This window comes from Dendroctonus ponderosae, unplaced genomic scaffold (genome assembly GCF_020466585.1).
Source record: "Dendroctonus ponderosae isolate FM_Combo_2020 unplaced genomic scaffold, Dpon_F_20191213v2 Dpon_F_20191213_3, whole genome shotgun sequence".
In the NCBI taxonomy this organism is placed as follows: domain Eukaryota; kingdom Metazoa; phylum Arthropoda; class Insecta; order Coleoptera; family Curculionidae; genus Dendroctonus; species Dendroctonus ponderosae.
In genome coordinates, this window is record NW_026018508.1 from 15573387 (window position 1) to 15591949 (window position 18563).

The 18563-nt window shown below is 39.4% G+C and overlaps 1 protein-coding gene and 1 long non-coding RNA gene across 15 annotated transcripts in view; one reads left to right on the top strand and one right to left on the bottom strand.

Annotated features, from left to right (window-relative positions):
- LOC109538531 (oxidation resistance protein 1) overlaps positions 1 to 18563 on the top strand; it is a 39708-nt gene that overhangs the window by 14873 nt on the left and 6272 nt on the right. For 4 of the 14 annotated variants that reach the window (XM_048664607.1, XM_048664608.1, XM_048664610.1 and 1 more), the window contains exons 3-15: positions 11721 to 11777; positions 12388 to 12476; positions 14355 to 14425; positions 14487 to 14691; positions 15172 to 15410; positions 15489 to 15690; positions 15744 to 15936; positions 15990 to 16155; positions 16212 to 16445; positions 16504 to 16637; positions 16802 to 17062; positions 17186 to 17319; positions 18128 to 18360. In XM_048664607.1, coding sequence (XP_048520564.1) covers positions 11721 to 11777; positions 12388 to 12476; positions 14355 to 14425; positions 14487 to 14691; positions 15172 to 15410; positions 15489 to 15690; positions 15744 to 15936; positions 15990 to 16155; positions 16212 to 16445; positions 16504 to 16637; positions 16802 to 17062; positions 17186 to 17319; positions 18128 to 18360 — 2218 coding nt within the window. Of the gene's footprint in view, positions 1 to 781; positions 1222 to 5667; positions 5731 to 8412; positions 8646 to 11720; positions 11778 to 12387; positions 12477 to 14169; positions 14294 to 14354; positions 14426 to 14486; positions 14692 to 14856; positions 15040 to 15171; positions 15411 to 15488; positions 15691 to 15743; positions 15937 to 15989; positions 16156 to 16211; positions 16446 to 16503; positions 16638 to 16801; positions 17063 to 17185; positions 17320 to 18127; positions 18361 to 18563 lie in introns of those variants that run through there. The other 10 variants (XM_048664611.1, XM_048664606.1, XM_048664613.1 and 7 more) reach the window with 7 other exon arrangements.
- On the bottom strand, positions 16531 to 16844 carry LOC125503778. The gene is made up of 2 exons (XR_007281058.1): positions 16768 to 16844; positions 16531 to 16710 (listed from the first exon to the last, which is right to left on the bottom strand). It is a non-coding gene; the product is annotated as an uncharacterized LOC125503778 (long non-coding RNA).

Here is an 18563-nt window from a genome sequence, read left to right on the forward strand (position 1 = left end):
TAAAACTTCTTGAATTCAAGCATTTTATGAGAAAACTGCCAACAATTCCCCATCCATGGTTCACTTTCTAAAAAGGCCATTTATTTCTGTCTAGATTGATGTACAAATTGCTYATTTTGCCTCCGAGAAATGAGCAAAAACGGGACGGAAAACATGAAATTTTGGCATAATCTGGAACCTAAGTKTTTGATATTCATATWTCGCTTTCTGGGTCAAAACTACTCGAATTTCCTMWCYAACGATGCCAAAACGAATTCTGTKACTCAAATGGGRCTTGAGAAACTTCGGCAAAAGCAGCGTCATGTTTAAGTCGATTTTGCAACAAAAAAAAACCCGCAAATCTAAAACTTTTTGAAATTTGGCCAACATTTTCTTATCGATGGTTCACTTTCCAAAAAAGTCATTTGGTCTCTGGAATGATGAAAAAGTTGCCCTTCTTCATTTTGCTTCTGAGAAATGAGCAAAAACGGGATGGAAAACATGCAATTTATAAATGTTCAAATTTCGCTTTCTGGTGTGGCAAACGTTCTGGCAAAAACCTCAACATCAACGATAACGATGGCTTAGTAACAATGTCACCAAATTAATTAATTAGCATTAAACCGTTCTTTCCTTTTTTGCGCTCATTTTAACCCGCCTTCTATAGGGTGTAGCCGCAGAAGCTCGGGCGCAAAGTTCCGGAGGCCTGGCACTGTGGGTGCTTGTAGTTTGAGTGTGATGTTTTTCGATATCACCGTGTATAGGATATGAAACAAAAGTATCTTGTGAAAGTGCCACAACCGTTGAACGGCGGCACCAGCGTCGAACGCAAGTACGCGCCTCCATCGGAATCGGTCGCCGTTTCAGGTTAGTGCACCGAGTCGCCTTATCATACCCAGTAGCTCATATATCGTACCCGGATGGTAGTACTTTTGCTGCATTCATCGTTTTCAGTTCCTTCCGTCGTCCACTTTGTCCGATTTCAGTTCGGAACTGGGCAAACTGCGAAACAAACGTTGCGAATCTAGTCCGAAAAAGGAAAGTCCGCGAGCGTATTTTTGCGCTTCGGCGATTTTTGTGAAAGTACTTTGTGCGCGAACCTCCCGGTTTTCAAACTGTAACTTTTAGCGAAAAATTGTGCGAACCTACAAAGTGTCTGGTGGTTGATTTAGTACGGGATATGGGTGGCGCAATAATGTAAACGTGATTAACTGGGTCACAATGAGTCAAGAGTTGCTACAGGTAGTTACTGGCCGTTTAAAGAGGCTCACTTGTATCCGAAGGTTTGGTAGATATTCAAAAGCGTGATTTTTTCCGAAAAACGTCCATCAGGCGTTCAGTTGATTAAAAAGCACTTCACAAAGCGATAACCAGATTCTGTATCTTTGAGAGCGCAATGTCGAGCCGTTAATGGCTCATTAATCTACTAGTCTTTGGTGATGAATTGAAGAGCTAAAAATAGTCACTGTATCCACCTAATTAATCTAAAGTAATCGAATTAAGTGTACACTACTCCAGATGATTTTGTTGGGAAGGTTTCCACAACGCTGTTGAACATTCGCAGGAAATTATCTAATCGCCCTGTACACTGCGTTGTTTCTGACAATGAGATGTGAATGGTAAATTTGGTTGTTCAAAATCAAGGATCACCGGCAACAGTAAAGAGCAATCCATTACTATTTATTAATCGGTTTATGTTAAATCGTCAGATTTTAAGAATTCGGTCCATGTGGGTCGTGGATAAGGCAAGGTTGCAGGTTGATGATACGATTTTTTACGTGTAACTCTTCATTTGCCATCATATGAACAAACGGTACCAAGAATTTGCAGTGGCTGAAATTCGGGTTTCTAAATCGCGGTTCAGACGTTTCCAGTTCAGTTCGCACAGGTGCTAATTCTGTTAAGCATAAAAGATCTTTTCTTGATTAGATTATGTGAATCCCCAAACTCACTCCACCGTACTAGAAGACGAGAGCCGTCGTGAAATCGCAAAAACCCGGAAAAGCCCACCGACCCAGACGGAATTACCAATAAAATCCTTAAAACCCTCTCGGAAAAAATCATGAATCGACTAATAACAATAATTCGCGCCTCCTTTTCACTTCGCAAATTCTTCGCCTGCTGGGAAACGGCAGCAATCATCCTCATCTCAAAGCCCAATAAGCTGCAAACTGAAGACCAATCTTCACTTTCCGAAATTACCGAAAACTTATTCCTCAACCGTCGACTCATCTATACTTGGGAAACTCAACCAATTCCACCAAGAGTAAAGTGAAACTTCAGTAGGTCAACCCGACCAATAGAAGCAGCAGTCCTCCAGCTGACGCACCCAAAAATCCGAGCACAAAAGACCCTATTCGCCGATGACACTTTTCTATTCGCACACAAAGATAAATTCCAAAACGCCCACCTTCCAACGGCAGCATAAAATTGAAGCCGATTGCATCCACAGAACCTATCGAAAAATCAACAAAAGGGCGTACTTACTTCGAGGAAGTGGAACCTCAGAAGGTCTTTTGAGCATCTAAACGATCAGAGTTAGCAATAAACCTCTCAAAAGGTAAAAATTAGGGCTCGGAATTTTGAAAAATCTGATATTCGAATATTCGTTTAGTGGTTTATTCGAATACTCGAATATCTAACGAATATTCGAATAATCGAGTATTCGAATATTTCTATTCGTATTCGTTAGATATTCGAGTGTTCGTTTTCCGTTCACCGTTTTCCAAGAATAAATATATGATTATTTTCATTTGCCGGTGAATATATGGGTATTTGTTTAGATGCTTGTAGAATATGAATAATTTATTTTATAAAAGTATACGAAGTGCATATAAAGATATTTGCACCTTGTGAGGTTGATAATGTTGGTGTATTCGAGTATTCGAGTATTCGAATATTCGGATATTCGAATATTCGAATACTCGAATTATTCGAGTTTGATTCCGAGCCCTAGTAAAAATAGTCAAAGAGTCTAAATGGGCAAATTCAACGCCAGCAGATTAATTGAATCTCATCCAGAGTTTTGTTGAATTTAATTTCTTTTCGAAAAATCGCAATAAACTCCAGCCATTAATGACCTGACAATTTTTCTTCACGTAAACCAATTAGTTTTAATTTATGGGTTCGGTAATTTACGCAGTTTTTTTGCAAAATTGGTGCTTTACATAACACAACAAACACGCGATTAATCCGATAGTTTTCAAACAAACTTGAATAATGTGTTGAAAATGCCATCGTCGTTCTATTGTAAACGGTTTAACTATTTGGATCGTTGCCGACAGCCGATTCGGGTTCCGGTCTGATCTGAGCCATGATTTTATTATTGGGCAAAATCGCAAAATCAAATAAACCGAGCCGATGTAGGATGAGTTATGACGGTTTTCATGTATCAGTTTTATTAATGACCCATTTGGCTGCTTGTTGGCTTGATGGTTCACATGCCTAAAAATACGCCGAATTTTTGTTTTAACAAGAAATTGTCTGAGTTTTGTGCTGGAATGATTTAAGCAAGTTTGGCAGTGGCGGCTTGGACGTTATTTTTGGGTTGCGAATGTTGTGTGCAGCTTATTTAGAATTTTGTAAAAAGCGATTGTATTTACGCGACGAAGACAACATTTTATGAGCAAGGAAAGTAGGAGTTTTTAAGTAGCAGTAATAAAAACACGTTTTTATTATTGGCCAATAACTATTTACAGTAATGGGAATGTATGATGGCGTCAAGAGTTTGAAAAACGGATCTGGACTTTGTCTCGTCTTTGTTCGAAAAAGAAAGTTTTTATTCAAATGATTCGCATTATTGGCCTATAGGCAAAGTGCGTTTTTTTCAAATAAATCAAAAACTGCCACTTTTCAATCACAAGGGAAAAAATCCGCTAATAGAACTCGTGATTGCTTGCCATTTACCACTTTGTGTCGCATGGTGTTTAAGCGTCGCTTTTGCCCGAAAACGACGCTTTATTAGCCAATAAAAACTATTTTTTTATTCGAATGATTTGCATTGTTGTCCAATAATAAAAAAGAGTTTTATTCGAACGAATCGAAAACTGCCACTTTTCAATCAGAAGAGCCGTTTTTCGAACTCGTGACTGATTGTGATTCTCGACTTTGCCTCGCATGGTGCTTAAGCGCCGCCCTTGCCCGAAAAACGACGCTTTACTGGCAACTAAAAACTGTTTTGTTCGAATGATTGGCTTTGTTATCGAATAATAAAATCGTGTTTTATTCGAATGAATCGAAAACAGCCACTTTTCAATCAGAAGGCAAAAATGCGTTTTTCGAACTCCTGACTTATTGCCATCTTCGACTTCAAACGCCGTCAATGTTCGAAAGTTGATGATTTTCCCTCTTGCGTCGAAAACTGCTGGTAAAGATTAGCTCTTAAAATTTTAGCCACTTAACTTTCTTAAGATTAAAACAGTTAAATTTTTATCCGATTTGTCGCGCCTTTTTGATCGTCAACATTCACATTGTTAATTTTTCGATTTACCCAAGCGAATTGATCAAGAAAATGCTTCACAAGTACCATCTGCGTACTGAAGCCTGAAGTATGAGTACTATTAACTAATTGCAAACTAAGTGATGAAAAATCATTTTGTGTACGTGCACAAGCCAACATCCTCAACCAGTTACATCATTGAAGATGTTACCGTAACTGTCCGAAGGATTTCCCCTTTTATTAACTAAGAAGAAACATCTAATGGGACTTATTTTGAAAATAAAGTAAATGTATATTTATCGTGATGATCTAATGGTACCAAAAATAATGTTTAATAAGTCTCATCCGGCCTTGTGCTCTTGATCGTTGATCGATGTGTCGGTTCATATGATCCGGTTTAACTGAGGATATCTGTACAATTAACGGAGAATTTTGCGCGATTAAGTACAAGGAAAACTGGAGCAATTTTCTGCAAGAAGAAATCGCATTAATGCACTTTGCACTGATTAATGTGATCAATTAAGACCAGATGGACGACAACTCAAATAAATTAATGCCTCCTGATTGATTCAATGCGCTGAAATGATGGCATTCAGTAGTGATTTCCTGAATCCAATTTGATTGAAACCAGCAGGAATTTGAATAAAAGTGACCCAGAGGGTTTTAGTCACTCTGGCGTTTTCCCATTGCAATTTTCATGTAGACTAAGGCGTAGTTGTGTAGGTTGAACTTTGATCTGCCACATAGTTTTTTATTATTTTTTAAATAAACGTGCTCAGATTCGTAATGACATTTTTCCCAACGGTTGATGACAACTTTTTGTGTTTGCGGATAATTAAAAGCTGACGTTCTTTGATTTGTTTGACTTGCTCGCAACTCTCGTAAAAGCGCACTTAATTACCGTTTTTACAGTGTCGTAAACAGAGGCTATATTTCATGGATATTTACCAAAAATTCGGATACAAAACTGGTGGGTTGCTAGTGAGTGGGGCACCAATAAAGTCCAGGAAAAATGTCTTATTAGTGTCATCTCTGGTTTGAATTAGTGAATTTATGTCGTTGCCACACGTGTGCAGTTTGCAAGTGTTCCTCAACGGTCTACACGTTGGCAGAATCAGTTGGTACCCCAAATCCATAATCTGGGATTAATTCGCCGATACCGTCAAATCCTTAGAAAACGATCGAAAGATGAAAATAAAAACGAATTCGTGTCACGAGCAAAGGATCCGCATTATGTGGGTCAGCGTTGCTCAGCACCTTGCCTGATGTCAGCATTCGATTCAGGTCAATTAAGGGTTTTAAAGGTCTCAAAGGTCGGTTGCTTACAATGTTTTCACGTCGAATTTAAACTGGTTTAAGCGGGTCTTATCTTTTTCTCGTGCCGTTTACAGCCTCCGTCACAAACAGATTAGCTGGATTTTTTCTTGTCATCGACAATTCGATTTGTAAATATTGACGTAGTTTTTGTTTGCTGTATCCCATTTTCAAAGTCCTTTAGCAACCAATCAATATTGAGAATTAAATTAAGTTTACACTTGAAGTAATTTTGATCCAGATTGAAAGCGTGAAAGGACCATTTTGAACGAGCGCTTTTTGAGCTAAATTTTTAGAAACAAAATTGCAAATCAGTTGTTCTAATTTCTGTTTTGAGAACATTTTTAATGCCTGCTTCTTCCTATACTTTTCACGGGTTTTTGACGTTTTTATTAGAATTTTTTCACGTCCAAAGAATTGTGGTTGTTTGTATGACGAGATTTGGATCGGTGTAAAATAAGGCAAATTTTTAAACTGCCGACATTTTGCCATATTTATTTAGGCCTCCGCAGGCTAAAATGTTGCCGAAAATGTTCACAAAATTTGAAAAAAAGTGGCGAATGCACGAATTGAGAAAACTCTGATAAAGTGCCGAATAATTCGAAAAATCTCAATGTTTTCTCTGCATTATTTCTTCAGAAAAGTTGCGATTATCGCGAATAAAATGAATCGGTTGTATATTGCGCACAAAATGTAATATCTAGGCCGCCCTGTACATTAATGTTGATTTCCATTGGAAATGACCCTGCGCCTTAATGGAGCTATCAAGACTTTTTCTAATATTATTAATAATTGTTCAATAAATATATTTTCCTCGGTATAATTGCGGAAATACCTCGGCCATAAACTAGTAGTTAAATGACAACAACTACATCAATTGAAAGTTATGAGAAAAGTCGTGTGGAATTGTGTTAATGACACCGACAGTCCAGTAGTGATTTATGTTATCTCTCACCGATCGCTATTTATAGCTGTTAATTTGATTTTTCCACTTTTCTTCCGCTTTGATCAGGTTGCTCTAATCGGACCAAACAGTTTTATCAGGATGGTTCTAGATGTGGTTGCGATTTGTCTTTATTTACATTTGTTATCGTCAATTGCTGTTGGCTGTTGATCTTGTTGTGTGAAAGTCAATTTATTTATGTTTGCACCAGTTATTATCGCGATCTGAATTAATTGGTTTGATCCATGTTTTGTCCGTGTTTGGTGGCAATTGTTTGCCAATCTTATCCGTGTCGCATGATGGACTTGGAAAACAAGCGAAAAATAGCAAATAATCGATATAAACTGCACAACAAAATCAACGTTACACAGCTCTAACTTTTCACTTTCTGGTTTGCTTTCTGTTTGAAGCATTATTTAGCCCCATTTATTTTGTGTTAGTCCATGTTTTTATAAACATTAAGAGTAACAGACAAATTTTCTATTGAGTGGCAAATTTAACAAAGTTCGGTATGCTCTCAGTTAGTCAAAAAGTTTAAAGATAAACCAAATAACTCGAATCGGTTTTGGAATTTTCAGGTCAACTTTTCTAGTTACAGGGTGGTCTCAAAAAATCAACTATTTGGTCTTACAGCGATAACTTGTCTGCTCTGCCCGATCTAGAGCTCATGTTGATGCGAAAATTTCATAGACAGTTTAAGACGATAATTCGATATAAAAAATTGCATGAAAAATTATTCAAATCAGAATTGCCCCCGAAATGTATGATTCTGGAAGAATTTCAGCTAAGTGAAGGTAACTTTCAAATGTTTCGTTCATTCATACAGCCCGGAATATTGAATTTGGTCTGAAGAAACTGGGAAATTTTAGCTTCAACATGAGCTCTTGATTGTAAAAATCGGTTCAAGAGAAAAAAATTCTCACTACAAATACAAACCAACATGTTGATTTTTTGGGACAACTCTGTAAATAAACGAGAAAGAAAAATTCAATAAATGTCGAGATGCGAGGTTTATCTGGATGCCTGTGGTATGTTAATGCAAAAAAGTTTTTTGTGCAACAGAGAGCATGTGAAACTTTCACCAATTTTGCATAGATTCAGTTGCCACCCTGTAGAAACTTTTTCTGAAGCATTTATTTAAATGTGTTTTTTATATTTTTTAACAATTTAGTTTTTCGGATATATTCACTTGTCGATTCGATAGGGTCAACTGTTGAGATTTTAGTAATTCACTTGAGGCATAAGAAAGTTGCAATTTTTCACATTTTTCTGAAATATATTAAAATGTAATGAGCGAAGGATGGTTTGGGTCTTAAATGTTATGCTCTCCTGGAAGAATCGACCCGTAAGTCCTGCCTCTGCAAGATATCGGGTATCTGGAAAATGCACTTGAAAGATCAGAACCTCATCGTTTGTCCGTTCTCTAACTGTATAATCGGAGAAAACGGCAGTGTTTTGAATGTATGGCAATTCATTGCAATAATAATCGCCTTTGATAGTTGAAAACCTCTTCTCTTTCTGGTTTTTTTTTAAATTGATTCGATGCAAATTTCTTCACTGCCATTGCTTGACTTCTCTATCTAACTGGATACTTTTTGGTGTCGGTTCTTTCATAACTGCGCCCCCTCAACCCTTAACAGTTAGTTTAGCTGAAGGATACACTTGTAAACTGACACTGTAGAGTAACGACACCATCAGTCGGTATAACACCTCTATTTAAATCACCCTCCTTCACCAGGCTGTACCCGAAAAGATAATCCTCCGACACCCGGAGGGTTCTTGGCCGAATATCAAAGACATTGACGAGGATGAGGTCGTGCTGCCAATCAAAAAGAGTCGCCGAAAGTCCTGGCACGCGATTAAGTTCGAAAAAAAGCGCAGGAAGGAGATGGAGGACCAGTTTGGATCGCCGCCACAAGCTCGCCGAGAGAAACGGGGGTCTTGGTGGAATATATTTGGTGGCGCGCCTAGGTAGACGACCTTTTTTTTATTTTTGTGATTTTTTTCCTACTAACACTCTTAGAGGCTTGCTAACAATGTCCAAAGTGTTGGTTTTTTGCGGGCAAAGAGCCGATATAACAGTACCCATTTCCTTGGGCAGTCAGCCGGAATCGCGCTACATCATTTGGTGCAGTGCAGTAACCTTCGCAATTGTCACGCCTGTTAAATCACTCAGTATTGTAATCGATTTCTCGCTATTTTTATGACTACACCGATTTTTCACCAGTCGAGGAGATCGTGTCGAATGTCTCCTAAGTACAAAAATCTCACAGCAAACGACAACCAATCGAAAGGATTCACAAGAGCGAACAAAGCAAAAATCATTCGCATGAGCCATAAAACTGATAATGGGTGTGCAACAAGGCACCCATACCTACCTTACGGTCAAGACGTTGTTTCCGCCATACGAAATAACACTAAAAATACCATGCGTAAGTATCGGTGGGCGTAAACTGGTTCCATGGTTGGGTCAATTCAACCAGCTGACAAGTGAAAGAAACCAGCCAGACAATTTGCATTTGCATTTCCATTTGCATTGTTTGGCACCACAATGGTTGTGCAAAGAGTTGTAAAGTGCATTTTAGTGGAGAAACAACGATATATTTTAAAGTTTAGTTGCGTCTTGTTTCTCTAACGGGATTTGGATCGATGTAAGAAAGAAAAGCGTGTTTTTTAAAGTTGCCGACGTTTCGCCATTTATTTAGCCCTGCGGAGGTCTAAATAAATATGGCGAAACGTCGGCAACTTTAAAAAACACGCTTTTCTTTCTTACATCSATCCAAATCKCGTTAGAGAGACAAACGATACGATTGYGAAGGATCGAAARAAAAACATGTCTAATTACATTTTAGTTTTGGCTTGTTTTTATTGGCCACCCTATATATATGGAGCGCTTAAAAAAACTCATGCGATTTTTAAGTAAATATTTTCATATTCGTTTGTCGTGGACTGAATAACAATTAAGTTCCTTAACACTTTTATGCTCTTTTTATTGCTTTATTTATGCTTTCTTTATTGCGTTAGATTTTTATTTAAGTTTGCGATTGTTTTCACGCTAACAAGGAAATTTATACAGGGTGAGTTAGAGGTTTCTGCCACACGCACATAGGAAGATTTTGCGCTGATGATTTTTATGTGCAGGTTGATGCCTTGGACAATGTAAAGTAGGCTTTATTTCTTAAATGTTCTCGATCGCTCGTTTTATCTGGTTTCTTTGCACCAAGCAAGAAACCTTTCGGGCATCTTCTAAACCCTTTCAGATGAATCCGTTATTTTTCGGCAATTCGAGAATTTTACAAATGCTTTTGAAATGAGAAAACCTCTGCTTTTCTAGCAAGATTTCCGCTCTGCACGTTTCAAGTTTGTTATTCAAGGATGTTGACTTTTGTTAAACAAACGCACAAGAATATTCATTCATGAAACACTCTGTGGTTCTACCAATGGTTCCGGTAGTTTTAGCTGGCAAATCGGGTCAGAAAACACCACCAACCAGACAACATTGATTCTAGACTTTAAGTAGCTGCAATACAAGTGTAATGTTTGTTATTAGTAGCACGACCCTGGTTCTTAGTTCACTAAGGTTAAGTTGAAAATAAGTACCCGGGGTACTCAGGCTATTATTAAATTTCAATTAGTGTTTTTTTTTAAGTCACAGCGACCCGGTGCGGAATTCCTTCGTCACTCGACCTTATTGGAAGAAATAAAAACGTCCTACTACTCTACGACAGTAGCGGTACCGCCGGTACTTTCTCTTTAACACCACGGAACATGCATATTCGCAAGTAAAATAATATTTGAGTGAATAGTCCAACTACTGGTGATTTTTGGCCGATTCCATTCACCTTTGATGAATGAAAATATTCGCCAAACCGCAGACCGAAACGAATTTCCAGCTTCATTATTTAAACAGCATTTACATAGTGATGAAATGTTGTTGCGGGGGAATTTTCATAACCCGCCATAATTCTAATGTTGCACATTGTCGAGCGTTTACGGCAAAATGCAGCATCGATTGTGGATTACATCTCAAACCTTTTGCAAACGTTTCTCAAACTAATTAACGTTATTGTGCGACTTCTTTGTCGTCAAATGTTAGGGCAAACACTAAAGGTTTTTCTCCACAAGTGATAATTGATTATGCAATAGATTATTTAATTTTTTCTGTTGTCGTTTAATCAGTTCCTTTGGTCTTGTGGTGGCACGAAAATACAAGCGGAAGCTGTACAACACACAATGTGCTAAAACCGTCGTTTTATTGCACATTAATTTGCGTCGAGCAGCAAGTTTTACTGGCTGCAAACTGCAAGTTTATGCACGCACTTCGGTTTTGTTGTTACAATTATATTTGTTTATTTTTTAAGCGCAAATTGAATTTCCTGCGCGTTTCCAAGCATTCCATACATAGCTTGAAATCAATTCGAATATCAACAATGCTAATCGGTTACCGATTCAATTTACTTCAACAGCCCACGATTAAATGCATGCTTATAATATAGGAAATTAAACATGTTGAAATTGGCTTTTCAGGGCCAAAGTCGATTGCTACATGGCAAAAAGCCTCTCTTTGCGGAAAGCAGGATTTGATGATTATTATATCACATTGTTTGATTTGTTGATTAGTGGCTCATTTACTGCTGGTTAACACCTGGGATTTAGGGAATGTTTTGAACGTTCATAAACAAATTGAAATTTTGGCATTCCACCGGTTCTAAATTGCATTTTTAAATTAATTAGGAACTGGTTAAGGCTTTCGCGGTCACCGTCTGAAGAATAGGGGATTTTTGGGTATCTTGGACTGTCGTCGATTGGGATTTGGTACGCACCGCCACAGTAATAACCCAAAGATCACCAATTCTTCATATGGTTTTTCAACTTGATTTCGATCCCATTCAGCTTCCTCATCATATTTAATCACTGGGTACTGTTGTGGCACCTACCAATCAAATGAACCAAGCATGATTTTATGTTTTAAGCACTTTTTTGCACGGATTTTTATTTCGCTTTGCATGGATTTTTTTCACCGTTTATTTTTTGCCTTCATCACAGGTCACGCAGGGCGTCACAAGACATTACGAAACTCCCAAAGGATTTGCCATTTACCCGGTAAGTAACGCATTGTATCATCAAAGATTTGGTCCATTTCACAGCATTATTTTCAATGTGCATGATTATGAATGCAAAATATTCCAGTGCTGATCAACTAAGCAAATGCCGATATCATGCGGGGTTTTATCAATTGATTAACACTGTGAAACTAACGCAAGTCTTTCCGGATCAGGGTTAAGTAAATTGGGCAATGCTATTTGCGAGAAATTAGTGTTCCATCGCAATCACGTCAATTCGACGAAATTGTCTCGATTTTTTGCAAATTTTAGAAAGTTTAGGAAAACGTTCGTGATAGGTGAACAATACGCAATTGTTGGTCGTGGTGCTGAGCCATTTCAGGACTTGTTTTTAGTCTATTGGCCTTCACCAGCAGCTGATATCGCCCTCAAGAGCTGAATGAAGGTGAATGAAGCCAGAAACCGGTTCTGATAATGTCTTGGTAGATTTGCACCAGTAAAAGTACAACAAACGTTTTTATTTATTGTTTATTCATTTTTGAAATCATTGCACAATCGACTAAATTTCACCTGCATTGAGCAACGGTAAAGACTTGCAGCAAACATAAGGATTACAGAAGATGTTTTGCTAAATAAAGATGTTTTTCTAGGAGTAAAAGCCGCAGCGTTGACCACGGCATATCTTCGCCCTACGATCTCGCTGTTCTGCGTAGCAGCGTCGACCGGACTCTTCACAGAGGTGAGTCCAATTGTTTCATTTTATCAAACCGGCTGTTTTCAAGTAGCAAGGGCGATTTTTTTTATATGGATGCCTTCATCCACCTAAGGTCGACTTGGGAAGCGCATCCACCATTGTCAAGAGCAAATGGCTATTTTTAATTTTTTCTTCTGAACTGCGTGTTTGTCTATGTATTTGGACTTCTAGTTATTAAATCTTAAATTAAAATAAAAAAAATAAATCGTCACAGAAGGTATATGGCTGATTTTCTAAAAGTCTTTAAAGTAATCAAACGTTTTCATGTAGTGCATTCGCCATTGTCCAGAATAATACCGGCTGTAATCGAATGGTGCGCATTCGCCATTGCTGAGATTAATTTCCGTTAGTCCCGTAGAATGTTGAGTTTTCTTTCAGCACTCTGTTCAATTCAGGCACACCTCAGAAGGCGTAAGTCCCTCGTGTTTGCGAAACGTCAGGAAGAAATTATGACGGGCTTAAAATGAAGTGGCATCGACGAAATGAAATTATCATGTTATTCGAGATAATAATAATATATAACAATATAATATAATAATATACATAAACTTTAACAGATGGTTTTGGATGACAGTTGTGACCGTGACAGTGACCGCAAGGTGACACCGTTATCCTAACCTCAACTCATGTTATTGTCTCTTTTATTTTCCTTGCTTCATATTTGTCCATGGTTACCGGAGTTTTTAATAATTACGAAGGAACAGGTATTTACGTTATGTTAAATAGACAGATTACCTTGAAAAACATTGTTGCCATCCTTCTGATCTAGTTTTTTGTAAATATCTGAGTTTTTAATAACAATTAATTTTTTTAACTATTTTTCCTGTACTCCCAATACACCCCCAGACAACACCTCCAGAGTGATGTCGCCAATTTTGAAACACCCTGTATTTACAGTTGCTTTTTGGGTCCGTTTTCTAGCGGTCTGAGTGTTATTCGTAAGAATTCTGTTCCGCCACTGTTGTAGAAATATTATTGGTATTTATGGTGGTCATATAGATGGTGGCACTATTTTTCATGGGCCGAAGTTTCGACAATATTTAAGGCATCCTCAGGGCTCTATGAAGTCAGTGCCATATTTGCACCAAATGCACAAAAAGGGCAACATACCGTGTATTTTTAGACAAAAATTAAGTATTAATGGAACCAGTTCACCACTATTGAAGGAATACAGCCAAGAACACCAAACAAATTCTTTTCGCTATTGATAGTGTTTCTATTTATGGAAGTGAATTTATAAATGTGTAAAAAAGTGAGACTGTTAACATTTGGTTCCTCTGGTTTCTAAGCGCATAGTTTTATCTGCTATTTGATAGAACTTGTTTATCGATGTGTGTTTAATACAATTTCTGGCCCCTTGAAGAAAACACAGTTGGTTCATTAGTAAAGTGATTGCCCAGCAGTAAAAACAATATAGTTTCCCCAAGTTTGACCGGCTATTAATTAGCTCTACTGAGCCGCTTCTTATTTGCAGTTTGATTAAAAACTGATAAACTACGTCAAGCGAGAAGGTTTCGCGAAATGATTGCCATGCGGGGACAGTTTCAGAGTGTCGCGCCATAAGAAAGCAGATATCGAGCAGGTTCAACTAGCAAACGACTTAAATGCTAGCTATAAATTTTTCTCTATGTAAAACTGCATTAAAGGCAGCGTCCAGTCCAGCAGTGGTGCGGTGGCAATGGAGTTTGTTGAAAACTACTTTGATATCCCTCAACCACGCTCGTGCGCTTTCATTGATCGCAGTGAAGGTTTCGACAAGTTTATCGTCATCTATTACAATTCGCATATATTTCGCTTTGAAGGTGTCAATCAGTTGATATTTACCTGTTTTATTAGTACCTAATCGGTTCCTTCTCGTTGCAGATCTCGATGGATCCACCAATAGCTTATCGGGAAGGCGCAGCGGACCACCGGAAAACACCACGACCTATACGGTAAGTCTTTTAGAAACCGTTTGTACATAGAAACAGTTTGTGCAGAAACTGTTTGTAACAGGTTGTGGATAGGGATACTTTAACATCAGTGGCAGCTCGGTTCGATACAACTCCGTCTGAATTGACGAAGCTGAACAGATTGGCCACGCCATACATTTTTCCCGGGCAACAGTTGTACGTTCCTTTGCGCGATTCTGCTGAAAATGGCTCGGAAGGATCCACTCCAGTTGAGGACACCAATGACGATTTGCCTCCTGATGAAAAGGGTGAGTGTAAAAAAATTAATTAGCACTCAGAGTTTTCGACGTTTTGTAAAAAAATGCTAAGCTTTTCAAATGTTTAAGTGAATGCTACGAGAGAAAAATGTTTCTAATTTGTATTATCGTGCTTGAAAGACTGATAAGACATTGTCTGATAAGGTTCCGGAGTAAATAGCAGCTAATTTCGTGAAAACTTTAGATGCAGTCTAAACTGAGATTAAATAATAGGCAATAACTGTAAAATAACCGTCAGCATTTGTCGTTGGTGTTTCGTATGCATTCAGTGAGCGTATTTTCAATCTGCTGTTGGTGACAGCATGGATCTGGTATTTGATTTATACAATAAAATGGCACGTAAGTTGTGCGCAATATTTTTATTGGAGTGTTTGCTTATAAAGCGCTTTTATTCAGCGTCACGTGCTTGGCTTAAAAGTACTCCCTCTCGAACCTTTCCGATTTGCTGACTATCTATTCACTGTGTTTTAGAGCTGCTGGACAATCTGCGACCAGTTAGTCCCAAGCCTGGACATGTGGAAAGAGTCAGGACGCCCTCGTACAACCAGAGCGTTTCGGTGGAAAACGAGGAAGAGCCCACATCAGTATTCCGGGAACGGTTCCTCAAAATCAACGTCAAGCACATTACGGATGGTGAAGGGGTGGTGGCTGGCGTTCTTCTAGTCACCCCAAATGCTGTGATGTTTGATCCCAACGTTTCTGACCCATTGGTAAGTAAAACTCTTGGAATACAATCGTTTGTTTATTTCATATAAAATTTAATCAATGTAAATTGTTTTTTTTTTCAGGTGATTGAAAAAGGTCCTGAAGCTTACGGGGTGATAGCCCCTATGGAGTTCGTGGTGAATGTGGCCATCTACAGCGACATAGCACATATGCGAGTCAGCCACATGGAGAGCAACGTCAGTGAGAAGGCTGAAATCTACTATCCGAAAGGAGAGAAGGAACCCGATTCGTTGCTGGTTAAGGATGAAACGTTTCCGGAATTGGGTAAATACTCTTTAGACATTGCTGCAAACCGCAGCTAACTATTCGGTTTGCAGGGGCTGGAACTGATGATGCAGAGTCAGTGTGCTCGTGTACAGAGAGGGAAGGAAACGCGTTCCCTAAAGCGTTTGAGCGAGACCTGGTCACCCCCACTAACCTGGAAGATCCTGACAGCGAGCAGAGGGGCCTGGATGAGAGGCGGAAGTCGTTGCTGGATCATCATTGGCCAATGTCGTCGCGTGATAGACAGTGAGTCTCATTTGCACGGCTCTTGCGTTTAGTAATGGTAAAAATTAAATTAGGTCTATCGACACTGATGAAATGCCGGCGATTTCTACGTCGATGCACGAAGATCACATTGAGGAGGAGGAACCGCGCGACGACGAGCTGAAGGAGAGTTGCCACGACTCCGGCATCGACATCAGAGAGGCCCCATTGTTGCCCCTCATCCCCATCCCCATCAAAGAGGTTAGTGGACGCAAAGCTTCATTTCATTGTTATTCTAATCGGTAAATGATTCGCAGCATTACAGTGATGCTGATATAGTGTTGTCAAAAGAATGGGTGCCCCCAGTCACCATCGCCTCCACCCATCACTCGTTGAGCAGCGACACTGAAAGCCCAGCCAGGAAGAAAACAAACAGCGTCTCGTTCAGCTTGGATTCCAGCACAGATGCTGACGCGTCTACCACTCAGTGTTCCACCACCTTGCTCGATTCCAAAGAAGATACCGAAAAGTCTGAAAGTAGGAAGAATAAGGTAGTGATAATGCTAGTTCCTTCTTCGGGTGTTGCTAATTGCACCGCTCCTATTGCAGATGTTTAAAAGACTGTCCTATCCCTTATCCTGGATGGAGACCTTGAGTGGGGAAAAAGAAGATGACAAGTTTCCTAGTCACCCGCACACCGCGGACGCACAGCATTCTTCAGTGTTTGCTAAAGTGTTCTCAAGGTGAGTCGCGACTGGCTAACGTAGGTGTAGAATATTGGAAAAGGTTCATTGCTCAATCATCTTCATATCTGCACTAAATTAACACGTTAACCCGTTAGACTAGTGAAGCGCGTAAATTAATCATACTAACCATTAAGCTTCTCTCTTTCGCTGCCGACTGAAAGTTCGCCAATTAATTTGGTCGATTTCGGCACCGGACTGTTCGTGAAGACTCCGTCGGAGGACAGCGGCGGTTCAGGAGGGCCCCATTCGGGCGGCAGCAGCGGGCCGCCGCTGACGGGGGAAAGCCTCTCATCTTCGAGTAGCTTTTTCCCGACTAACATTATTAGTTCCATGGGAGCTTCGGTGGGCGCCCAAGTGGGTGCTTTGGGCTCCACTGTGGGGGCGCAAGTGGGCGCCTTGGGCTCCACAGTCAGTGCCGTAGGGTAGGTGTGCGTGTGTAGCTTAAATAGTTATTAAGTCCCTCAACGATACACACAATACGCACACTTGCACACTGTTACAAGTCGGCGCCAGTTTGAGAGGATTGATGCGAATCTCTGTTTTAGGAGATCGTCAGTGGGCACGTTTATACGGCAGCCAACTGAAAGCAGTTCGAAGAAGAAGGACCCTCCGCCGAAGCTGGACTACAGATCGATGGTTTCCGTCGACGATAAGCCGGATTTATTTGCGTCTATTGATAGTAAGTATTTTATTTACGTTTATTTTGTTATTTAGTCAGGCAAAATTAGGCCAACACTAGATTGTCGTCTTTGTCTGGAATGAGTCGCTCTATACCAAACTAGTTGTTTATTAAATCTTGTTTGCATTGGGTCGCAAAAGTTGCGAAGAATATTGCTTTTTAAGTGTAAAGTCTCACTAAATATCCAAAGTGATTTTTTCCATAGCGGTTGCGCTCAAATTCGCTCGCTCCGGCAATCTAGTGCTAGCAACAGTTAAAAAACACTTGTATACGTTTTGCATGTGATATAATCATTCAAAAATACCGATTACTGAATTAAAATTGAATTGTGAAGGATGTTCAGGAACTAGTAAATTGCACATTCCAAGTGTTTTACTTGTTTCGGAACATCCGGTCGACAGGGATTTAACTCAAACTAACACTAACGAATCATTCTAGGATAACTAGTGCTTATTTTCTGTTTTTGCCGCAGTTCGATCACCAAATTATGGGTTGAATTCGTTTGGTAGGTGCAGAGCATGTCTATTTAACAGCATGAGACTTCTATCTACTTTTAAAGTGTACAACTTTTATTTGTGACTATCTAGGAACTATCATAGTGCTCGATTGGTGTACCGATCAAGTTGAGTTTCATGTTAGGTTGTTTCTCTTCCATTCATTCAGTGTATGTTTAACACAACTCCATTGAACGGATTCTAACAGCAATCCTTAACAGTTTGTCGATCACATTTTGCCCCGGCTTGTGTTTACGTGTGCCTCAAAAAATCCAGATTCGCTCAGTCGATAACACTGATGGAATTTGTTTTAGAGCTGATCCCGCGGCCTGCTCGGTCGTGCGAGGATCCTCCTCTTTATCTACGCCTCAAAATGGGCAAGCCAATCAACAAGAAGATTCCACACTCGACGCCGCTGATGTCCTACGGGAAGAAGAAGATGCGTCCCGAGTATTGGTTCAGCATTCCGAAGAACAGAGTGGACGAGCTCTACAAATTCATCCAAGCCTGGGTGCCTCACCTCTATGGGGAACTCGATGAGGAAAAGGTAACGATTTTTCTTATTTGGAGTTACCGGGCAACAAATTGAGCGTTAATAGTAGTTTTCGATACAAGGGCGAAAAATGTCGTTTTTCGAACGACGACGGCGTTTGACGTCAATCCGTCAGGAGTTCGAAAAACAAATTTTCGCCCTCGTATCGAACACTATTTTTTATTCGAATGAAAGATTACACGAATAATAAAATGCAT